The 11,572-nt window shown below is 43.3% G+C and overlaps 1 protein-coding gene across 3 annotated transcripts in view; it reads right to left on the reverse strand.

The window, feature by feature from the left end:
• klhdc10 (kelch domain containing 10) overlaps window positions 1-11,070 on the reverse strand; it is a 29,347-nt gene extending 18,277 nt beyond the window's left edge. Inside the window, exons 1-2 of one of the 3 annotated variants that reach the window (XM_033040058.1) lie at window positions 10,560-10,994; window positions 4,107-4,199 (exon numbers count right to left, since the gene is read on the reverse strand). In XM_033040058.1, coding sequence (XP_032895949.1) covers window positions 4,107-4,199; window positions 10,560-10,626 — 160 coding nt within the window. In that variant the 5' untranslated portion in view covers window positions 10,627-10,994. Of the gene's footprint in view, window positions 1-4,106; window positions 4,200-4,758; window positions 5,303-10,559 lie in introns of those variants that run through there. The other 2 variants (XM_033040057.1, XM_033040059.1) reach the window with 2 other exon arrangements.
• Window positions 11,071-11,572: the final 502 nt, after the last annotated feature.

Genomic DNA, 11,572 nt, shown 5'->3' on the forward strand with positions numbered 1-11,572 from the left:
ATTCTACATGAATACTTAATCAAAAAGATATACAAGTAAATCACATTTCAGCTAGGAGCTTTTTTGGGGGCCATAGGCAGGTCGAGGAGACAATGCATCTCCAACATCAGCAGGAAACGGAGTCAAAGAAGGGAATGTTCTGCTAAGGGTTGTTGAGCAGAATGGACCAGAGCAGAGAAGGATGTTCGAACACAGAAAATACAGCACAAAAGCTCACATTTAGCAATACAATTATTACCAAGCAGTCTGTATTTAGTGATGCTGGTGAGGATATATACGAGCTGTAGTTTACTCGTCACATAATGCCATAGGATCTTTTATATCCAAGCAAGGATTTAAAGATTGCAGTACTCCTGCAGTATAACAGTCGAGTGTCATTCTGTCCCAACAGCAGAACCAACAGAGTGCCTTGCTGGCTAACTGCAGATATTAGCTCTTGCCATCCTAAATTGCCACAAATGCATATTAAACACAAATCCTATATCAGAAAGACAGTGTTCAAAACAAGCATATTTCTGTGTTCCCTTTACAGAACAAAGCAAATCCAGCATTTCCTGAGACACTTTCAAAGTGACAACTTCTGGTGACATTCAGGAAACGCTGTTTCCAAAAATCATCATCAGGCCAAACTAAGTCACTTGAGGGGCCCCGACTCAAGATTGTTAGCCACTACCTAATCAAGAAACGCATAAGTGGTTCATTAAAGCATAAACATAATTAATATTACCACATTGCATATTCACTGTGCTGCCTCTCTGAAAGGCTGCATGCCCCTACTTTCTGCGCGTAATGTCATGGGAAATTGTCTGGCACTCAATGTACTTTTTTAAATGTCTCAATATTTTCAAAACTATCTAGTTATTGATTCAACACTTCACAAGAGAATCCGCTGCCACATCATTTACCGTAAACATGCTGAAACACATAATGAATGGAAGTTATGAATGCAGAAACAAATGGAAATCCATTTTCTATCTCAGCACTAGGATTTGAAGACAGACAAATGTGTCCAATGAGAAACAATCTTACTCCTTATTTTTTTTAAAATTTGAGAATTGATCTAGACTGAAGTAACACCCAAAAGGATTTAGTAAACAAGTTATGCTTTAAAAAAAAAAAAAGGATTTTAAAATCGGGTGGCGCCGCACACGGCAGCCTCGCCAGCAGTCTGTCCGTCATTTCACCCTTTTGATATTTTTTAGTGTGTTAAAAGTATGTTTTATAAGGTTTTTTTTTTTTTTTAATGTGGGGGGTGGAAAGAGGGGAAGCCATTTTCTCAGTCACTTCCTGGTCGGAGATGTGTCTTTTCTGAGTCACATCTTCACCACCCCCTCGCGGCCTACCTACCAGAGCTTCAGTAGCGGTGCAGCACTGAATTCCATCGCGGAGCGGGACGATGCCTTACCAGGGATCGCCGGGTGGAGCTCCGGAGTGTTTGGCCTGCTGTTTAACACCGTGGAGCTGTGGTTTGCAGAGCTGATTCTAACATCGTGGAGTCCTCGGATCCTTTGCCGAGGGTCACCAGCGTTGAATCTCTGCCCAGCTCGGCCTGTTGTCTTCGGGAGCCACGGTCTCCGGTAAGAAGTGGCCGATTCGGAAACTCCAAGCCGCTGAGAGTGTTCTTCCGTTCCGACGCCGGAGCTCCGACGGGCCGCCATAGGTGTGTGGAGTGCTCAAAGGCCCCGACCATGGGTGAACAAAGAAGATGATGACTGAACTTTATTGCCTTCCCTCATAGTGGGAAATGTTGATTCCGCTGTGGGGAATGTTTATGTTAAATCCTATTGTGTATTGTGTTCTTTTATTTGTATGGCTGTATGGCAACTCAAATCTCACTGTACCAATTGGTGCATGTGACAATAAATGTAACTTGAACTGGAATTTGCGTTTTAATAGATTTTATTATAACAAACACCTGAGAAGATGTTTGTAAAAAGTTTAAAGATTTTGAAAATATGATTATATCCCTTAGTAAAGGATGAACAATGTTCCATTCATTAAAACAGAAAATGTTACTTGAAATTAAAAATGTTGATGCAATAGATAGAAAAATTGCTTCTACTCGTGGAAATAAATTAAACGAGGCAATTAACACAAGACAGTTATCAAGAACAAACTTCCTCATCAGGAGTGGAGAGTGTTTGGAATTTAGCATGAAGTGGTCAGCGAGGCAAACGATATACATTTTAGATACAACCTAAAAAGGACATGCAGTAATGACAGCATGTAGAAAAGGACAGGAGGTGTAACAGTGGAACAGACATTTGCATAGATAGCTTGGGTAAAATGTTGTTACTGCACAAAATTTTATGCCATTTATTGTAATTCCTTACACTATTTTTTCCAGTGATATTAATCTATTATTTTTTTTAAGACGATGACCAAAAAAAAAAGCACACCCCTAAATGTTATGTAAATACAAAAATGTCCCTGGGCATTCTCTAGCTCAAATATTCAATCGTCCAAGTAAGATCCAAAAAAATGTAGTAACATAGAGGAATTGAAGTAATCAATAGACGTAATTGCCACGTCAAGATTAAGACCAGCAGATATGCATCTGGTGACTGCAAAACAACTAGGGCAAAAGACTACTATTCATGCTCGAACAGGGGCTAGTATTGGCAGGCTGCAGCTGTAATGATGTAATAAATTAACTTCACTAAGCATCAAACGTTTCACGACACAGGAACAAAAAGCAGTTCAAGCAGGACTGATGTCTCCAGAGATGCTGCTCAACCCACTGAGTCTTCCATTGTTTCACTTCTGTTCTAGATTCCACCATTTACTCTCCTTTGCCTTTATTCCCTTAAAAACACCCCTGAAAACCCAACACTTTCATCATCTGCCCGATAACGTTCAAGAATTTATAATCAATTTTTGTTTGAAGACTCCTCTGAAATGCCTTGGGAGACATTGCTATATCATAGATAGGTACTTTGATTCTTGTACTTGGAAACCATTTAAATACTCCTGATGTAGTAATAAAGAGCTGCAGATGCAGGTCAATACACAAAAGGACACAAACTGCTGGAGAACATTGATAGGTGATGACCCATGATCAGACTGACCTCCTGTCCTGGATTTCCTGCATTGCCAGAGTGAGGGCACATGCAAATTGGAGGAACAGCACCTAATTCCGCTTGGGTAGCTTACAAGCCAACAGCACGAATGTCGAATTTTCCAATTTTAGGCAACCTCTCACTAATTCCCCCCCTTTTTTCTTCCCCCCCCCCCCCCCTTCCTCCCCTGGGCCCCACTTGGAGTCCCACCTATCTCTCTGTAGCAGCTCTCCTCTCTGGTTGAAACATTCGCAGGCAACTTACTTGTGGTAACATATTAAAACAGTAAATCCCGAGACAGCTCAAATGTAATAATCAAGGATATCAGGCTGATCCAAACGAAAGTGTATAACACTGATACCCGCTGCCACGCCGTAGTGCATTAATCAGTCACAGGATCACACAGATGAGTTTCAAGAGATAAGGAATAGAGCAACAAATATGAGGGTTGTATGCAGATGTTGGGCTTAATTGTCTATTCTTTACCTTAAATAGGAATCTATATCTTTCAGAATTTGCATGTAACAATTGTGAACTCTTTAGAGGTTGATTGCAGGTCACAGGTTAGGGACAAAGTGTGGCAGCTGCTTATATACGCATTGTTTGCAAGAAAGTTATTTTCTCCAAATTGCAGACAGCTAAATATTCTCTAAAAAGGAATCGAATGCCCGACCTGAAAAAAATGTTGATTTGAACGATGCCCATTGTAAACTAAATAATACAGTATTTGTACAAGTTTTCTTATACTACTGGATTCTTTTACTCCATAAATTCATCAGAAATCATGGTCCAAACAAAAGAGAACAAATTTGAGAAATGTTGCCAGGAAGAGAGGAAATCTTTTTTCAGTTGCAGTCACTTTTAACAAATTAACTAAATATAAAACGATAGATTTATTACTGACATATATACAAGTCACAAAATCTTCTTAAGCAGCAAAGGAGAAGGGGAGAGGGAGGCATAAAGGAATAAAAAAGAGAAAGCATGTGGATTGACAGAAACATATCTCACTAGCTACATACTACGATGTCTGCCATCTCCACCCACCTGTCTTTAAAAATCTGTAAGGAATCCTGAGACTGAGACAAGGTTGGGCGAAGAGCCTCCTAACGGGGAACCATCTGACTTTCTTCTGAGATCCTGTCACCACAATTACCAGCAATGAGTCAGTCACACATGGCAACTCAAGCAAAATGGGATCAATACACACAAAAACCAAAGAGAAACTATGATGTATATTTGTCTACAGCCATATATCTGTACAGTAATAAAGGAGATCTTTTTTTTAGCAATACTGTTTCTTTGTTATTCCGCATATAAATTTGGAGTAACCAAAGAAACGGTTTGTGATGGCAGAAGGGATACAAGTCTCAAGGGATACAAGTTTTTAGGTGCAAAAGAAGCATGATGCCTCACAAGGAGAAATTACTCAGCAATGTACACTCTGAAAAACTCATTTACTAATATATCTGCATCAAGAGGAAACCAGACAAAAAATTTAAAGAGGATAAATTTGTAAAAATGTAAAAAGCCAAGTGACACGACTAATTGGATATCTTTTTCGGAGATCAAAAACAGATGTTCTTCAATCTATGTTAAAAAAAAAAATCAGCATTTCTCTTAATTTGTTTATGGATCTGGGTAATTAAAATGACATGCAAAATGGAAAATTGCATGCATATTTAATTGCTAATTGTACCTCGGTGAAGATTTGGATAGCCAAGAATCCTAGAAAAAAAAAGAATGTATTGGTCTGAAAATGTTATTATCATTTTCTTTCTTTACCACAAGCCTCACCCAAACCTAGTCTAAAATAAGAATTGGTCTTTCAGCATCGATGATCAAATGTTAGGCCAGTGAACATTAGCTTTAATCAAATACAATCCATATTGAAGCCAAACATATACTAGTTTTCAGTGAAAAGGGGAATTCACTGAACAGGGACAGGGATCAAGAACTTTTGCTGCTTCTTAGGTAGAAACCCCAATCATGGCATTTGAAAGGGGATAAGCCAACACCACTGGATTCAATCCGTGTTCTACAGTTTTTCCCCATTTTAACTTCAATTTGGAGGATATGCAGTGTTAATGCAGTGATTTTCTCTTGATAACGAGTTGAGGCTCCATTTGAAGGACACAAGATCAAATGATGCTACTTTAAAGGTTTCTCATGTTTTTTAGTCAGTATTTTTTTCATTATCAACAGGTTCAAAAGTAAAGTTTAATCACATTCCTGTTTATTGAATCAGGCCGTGTGCAATTTGGTTGGCTCATTTCTGACCGGAGTGATGAGAGCCGCCCCCTCCCCCCTCCCTCTTTGTTTCATTTGGTCTCAGAGCCAAGGCAACAGCCAGAGGTACATCAGGACGAAATAATAATAGTTTTTAAATCATTGATGAAGTCAATGCACCGGCAGCGAGAAAAAAGTTGATGGTACTTTTTTAAATAATTGTGTTATGAACATACAGTTACTACAAATACCATATTATACTTTAATGGTGTCTAAATAACAGATGGCCAAGGCATGTTACTTAAGGTCTTTCACTGAAACTGATATGGACACAGGAACGTGGGATTTGAAGACTATAAGTTTGATCTTTATTTGACCGAATAAAATTGAGCTTTAGTCAGCATGTTAACAACTGTCAGGTCTGTTAATACAGCATGTGCTTCAATTCACATTCCCCCAAACAGCTGCCTACACTTTGATATTGTGACTTCATCCACTGTCGTTTTTTGGCCGGCGATGCAGTCAAGTGACCCATGTTTCCTTGGGAAAATATTTTTGTTTTGGTACTAGAAGCAATAATCGTAGTTTACAATAACACATGAAACAGGATACAATTTTCACAGATTTTTCCAATTAAAAATTACCCCATCCCCAACCCTTTTCCAGTTAATCTCCACCCAATTGGCCTATTTTAACAATGCGACAGGTCAATTCTGTATTCAGCAGTCAATGAGATGCGTCAGTAAATGAACATTAGTTCCGTTTTTCTGTGATAGTTCCTAACAATCAACAGCCTTATTTGATGAGTCTTCTGAGCTTGTTCACTTGAACTTTTTTTTTTTAGCACATGGTAGTACAGAACAAATGTCGATGGAACTATTGGTGCAAAGGAAGCTATTGTAGTAAATATTTAGAAAAATATACCATCCTATGGATGATAATTCAATAATATATTCTGGCCCCAGATAAACCAAACTCCTGGTATCTCCCAAGTAAATGTATTGGTAACACAAATGCAGAACATAAGCCACAATAATGTTCCTTCTCTTAAAAAGTATTTTCACAGTTCCTCTTTAAGCTGGTTTCTTGAACTAGATTTTCCAATGGTTTGAATATAAAGTAATATACAATCCCACCCCCTCAAGTCCTTTTCATGATGGATTGCCACCCAACATTTAACTTAACTGTGTAAATTTAATATAATAAAACATCCCAAAGTACTTCATCACAAAAACAAGCAAACACTGCAGGGCTAAAAACTTAGGGGTTACAGTTGAACAAGTGATTCAAAGGCAGGTTCAGAGCAGGCAGTAAAGAACATGGCCTAGAATGAAAGGGAGAACTTTAAGCATGGTGTAAAGTAAGTGAAGGAAGACAAGGGATTGGTGTTTCAAAGGTACCAGAGATGGATGAAGGTGACAGAGTGTAGTTACCTTGAAACAAGGTGGAACAAGGGCACAGAGCAATTTGCAGAGGTCAAATAGTTGGAAATTCTTGAAAAAGACAATGAATACCGAGTACAGGTAATTAATAAACATTGTAGCTGATGAATAATGGGGATAGGATTCCTCTGGGAGAGGGCAAAGATGGCTGTACTTTGGATGAGCTCTAAATATATAGAAGGCAGGATGTGGAAGACCGATTGGCAAACTGTTGGAATTATTAAAGATAACCCTGCAATTCTACGGAACATTGAACAAAAATAAATAAATTAGGAGAGCAAAAACGTCAAGTATTGCTCCAGCTCGGCTCTGCCCCAGCTCCTGGGGGAGCCATCCGGAGACCGTCGGCCAGGCACGGAACTCGCTATCAAAATATGGAGGGGACCGGGGGACACAATTTTTTGGTGGCCACGCGCGCATGCGCACACTCACACACACATGCGCGAGGCTTCGGAGGCTCAATCCAGCGCTAAATGCAGCTCAACTCTGCCTGTCTCACCGGGTTAACCTACAAGCCCTGACAGGACTGACGGGATACCAGCGCAGCTTCTCCGCGCTGGCCATATTTCCCGCAAGCCCAGGCAGGTGAACCTAGTGGGACAGGCAGAGTTGAGCTGGGTTTAGCGCTGCTTCTCTGCGCTGGCTGTGGGCTTGGGGGTACAGCTCCCGTCTGACTCCCGACCTCTCTGGACACCCGTGGGGGGGGGCACTCGGGTGGGGACGGGACAGAGCCGGAGACCCAGCCGGGATTGATCCTGGCTGCGGATGAGGCGCAGGTCTGTGACACGTCTCCCTCCTCCAATCACCGCACTCTATCCTCAGTGCTACCCCCCCACTCCTCCCTCCTCCAATGATCGCGCTGAATCATCATGTTCCGCCCCCATTGCCTGCTGACCGACGTCTCTCTCGTCCAATCGGCGCCCTCGATCAGCAGTCCCACCTCCACTGTCTCGCGGAAAGCGGATATTTTAAAATCCGGATGACAAAAACTTGGGGGGGGGGGGGGGAGGTCCCCCACCTCTCAAAACATGGGGGGGGGGGGGAGACTTGTCCCCTCTAGCCCCCCCCCCGGGTTTTCCGCCTGTGCCATCGGCTGCACCTCTCTCCGTGTCCTGTAGCTGTCGGTTGGCCAACTCAGTCCCGGCGGGGGCCGAGCTCCGGTCATCGGCGAGGATGCACACGGGGTGCTGCGGTGGCTTGGCGGGTCAGGCAAAATCTCTGGAGAACGTCACCCATTCCTCTTCTCCAGGAATGCTGCCTAACCCGCTGAGTTGCTGCAGCATTTTGTGTGTATCCCCGTTGATTCCCCGCGCTGGTTGTGGGCTTGGGGCCGCCGCTGTCCCGTTGGTCCGGGGTTGTTCCAGACGTTTCCGGCCGCCCCCCGGGTGGGGATGGGACATTCGGGGGGGAGAAGGTCCAGCGGCGGGTCGGCAGCATTTAAGGCGCCGGGGACCCGGGTTCGATCCTGGCTGTGGATGAGGCATGGGTCTGTGTGCGTACAGTAGCACAGCTGCCGAGAATCTCTCCGGCGGTCCAGTCACTCCCCTGTATCCCACTCGCATCTGCCCCCTCTCTCTCTCTCGCTGTTACATCCCACTCTCCCACTACCTGGCACCCCTGTTCCTCAGAATAAATATATTTTTACACATAACTTATGAATAAAAATAAGAATTTATACAGTTTATACTGCCAGCGCTTCATTCGCTTTTTAAAAAAAAATCGCGAATGACCTTTGACAAATCCCATGATTCCTTGCGTTTTTCGGAATACCCAACTCATTTATACTGGTGAGATTACAAACACGTTAACAAATAATCTGTACATTTTATCACCATTGAAATTGTCATATAGTTTTGGTTCTTTACATATGCCCCTTATAAATAGGACAAAACAGAATACCATTATCAGAGTACATGATGAAAAGGAGAGCAATTTTACACATTAGACATTCTTGTGGGCTTGTAATTAATTATAAATTTATAATAAAAACCAATTTTAAAATAAACTAGTGAAACATAGGAAGCCAGCGTGACATAGGAATTGCATGTTACAAGCTCATAACTTGTAACGGAGAACCCATATTTGTAAATTAATAATCATTAAGGATTGACTTTTTGTACAGTGTGCACAGGAACCCTGCCTTATCTGGTACATTGTTGGTAAAACATACTATTATTTAATTAGCTGTTCCCATTATACAAGAACAATTCCCTCAATCCTCAGATGCCCAACTCTGTCTTCCATCGTTACGAACACATTCACCATGTCAATATTCCACAAACTCACCTCCATGTAAAATGATTCAAATTATACAGGACATTGGCCAGATTAAAGAAGTGGAAACTACTACTATCAGGTCAATCCAAACCAAATACATAAAATTAAGATAATTAGCAGAAGAGCCAAAGGAAATTCGATTTTTATTAAATACAAAAGGACATTGTCAAATTGGAAGTGGATGAATACTCATGGAAAAACAAACAGCCATCCTGAAAAAGCTCGAGTGAGTCAAATTTGATTGCTCTTTTAAAGAGCTAACATGTCACCGTGGTGCAGCACCAGAGACCCAGGTTCGATTCTTATCATGGGCACTGTTTGTACGAAGTTCTTCTTGTGAGTGTATGGGTTTTCTCCAGGGGCTCTGGTTTCCTCTCACATTCCAAGAATGTGCAGGTTTGTATTCTAATTGGTTTCTGTAAATTGTCCCTCGCGTGTAGGGCTAGTGTACAGATGATTGTTAGTCGGCATGGACTCAGTGTGAAGGACCTATTTCCAGGCTGTATCGCTAAAGTAAACTTTAATTATCCCATTGGCCTCCTCCTACACTGAAATTATTATTATTTTTTTTAAATCACAATATAATTATAGGAGCTGGTGGTTATCGCCCATGCAGGCTTGTTGTTTTGGCCAGCACTAAAGAAAATGCGCCTTAATCACATTTTGACATTCACTATCATCCTATCATAAACAATTCATTTGTTCTCTCTGCTCCACCCCTTTCTCCGCAACCTAAACTATTTAAAGTTCTATCCTGTTTAAGAAAGAACTGCAGATGCTGGAAAAATCAAAGGTAGACAAAAATGCTGGAGAAACTCAGCGGGTGAGGCAGCATCTATGGAGCGAAGGAATAGGTGACGTCTATTCCTTCGCTCCATAGATGCTGCCTCACCTGCTGAATTTCTCCAGCATTTTTGTCTACCTTAAAGTTCTATCTTGACCTTTTCAGGTTGGATTTTCTCTGAACTATTAACCCTACTAACTTTGATAAATGCTACCTGCGTTCAACTTTCAAATCAATATCTATTCTATATGCTATATGCACCCAACTTGATATAGGAGCAGATATTATAGCACACAAGCATCAATTTAAATAGTTAGACACAATCTATTATTAGATTCACATTCAGAATCTGTGATGGCAAACAACACAAGAGTCAAATGATAGACACAAAATGCTGGAGTAACTCAGCGGGACAGGCAGCATCTCTGGAGAGAATGGGTGAAGAAGGGTCTGACAAAAGGTCTCGATACAAAACATCACCCATTCCTTCTCTCCAGAGATGCTGCTCTGGAGAGAAGGAATGCTGCTCTGCACTCAATCCCATTCTCCCGCCTTCTCCCCATAACCCCTGACACCAGTACTAATCAATCTATCTCTGCCTTAGAATATCAATTGACTTGGCCTCCACAGCCGTCTGTGGCAACGAAGTCCACAGATTCACCAGGATGCTGCCTGACCCGCTGAGTTACTCCAGCACTGTTTTACTGTACATACAGCCAGTTGATTGTGGGGACAACTCTACAGATTATTTGTGAGTCCAACACTGACCTGGCGGCCCGGCCTGCGGCCTCTCGGTTACCTTCACGAACTGACTGAGAAGCGCCGGCTCCGACATCCCCGCAGATCGGCCGCGGCCGAGCCACCCGACACACGGGGGACGTCGACCCCACGCCACAGTTTTGTTTTGTACCTCCAGCCACCTAATAATTAAAAATAAATTACACTGACATAAGTGACCGCGGCCGGGTCACTGCCACTGGCGGCTGGGAAAGGCCGCGGCTTCACGGCCCCCGACAGAGACTGGGAAAGGCCGCGGCTTCACGGCCCCGACAGAGACTGGGAAAGGCCGCGGCTTCACGGCACCGACAGAGACTGGGAAAGGCCGCGGCTTCACGGCACCGACAGAGACTGGGAAAGGCCGCGGCTTCACGGCCCCGACTCGGGCCCACGTCCCGCTCTCCCCTCACAACACAAACAGGCGCCGCAATCCACCAATCAACGTGCCCCTCCTCAGCCCTGAGCCCAATCGCTGGCCGCCTTATTTTGAGGTGAGCGGATTCAGGAACGGCCAATCGAGCTACAAGCTGGATCGACTTCGCCCTTAAAGGGGCAGCGCCGGCAGGAGACGCAATCGACCGCCGATGGCATCGCCCTGCCCTTGCCAGTCACCGGTTTTTCGGCGACCTGCTACAACTATGACAGTCGCCGGCAGTCGCCTAGTGGGACAGGCCCTTTAAGTTCGCCGGCATCTGCGGGCGGGGACAACCCACGGAACCAAGCACTGGCCTGAAGAAGAGACCCGGCACGAAACATCACCTATCCATAAGATACTCAGTGGGACAGACAGCATCTCTGGAGCAAAATGAACAGGTGACATTTCAGGTCCTGGCCCTTCTTCGGACTGAGAGTCAGGAGAGAGGGGAACGAGAGGGCAAGGTGCGAAAATGACAAATCAAAGCAGTGGGTCTGGGTTAAAACGTGGGCACTGGCCTGAAGAAGAGTCGCCTGAAGAAGAGACCCGGCACTAAACATCACCCATCTATGTTCCTCAGAGATACTGC

The sequence above is a fragment of the Amblyraja radiata genome, chromosome 21 (genome assembly GCF_010909765.2).
Source record: "Amblyraja radiata isolate CabotCenter1 chromosome 21, sAmbRad1.1.pri, whole genome shotgun sequence".
NCBI lineage: Eukaryota > Metazoa > Chordata > Chondrichthyes > Rajiformes > Rajidae > Amblyraja > Amblyraja radiata.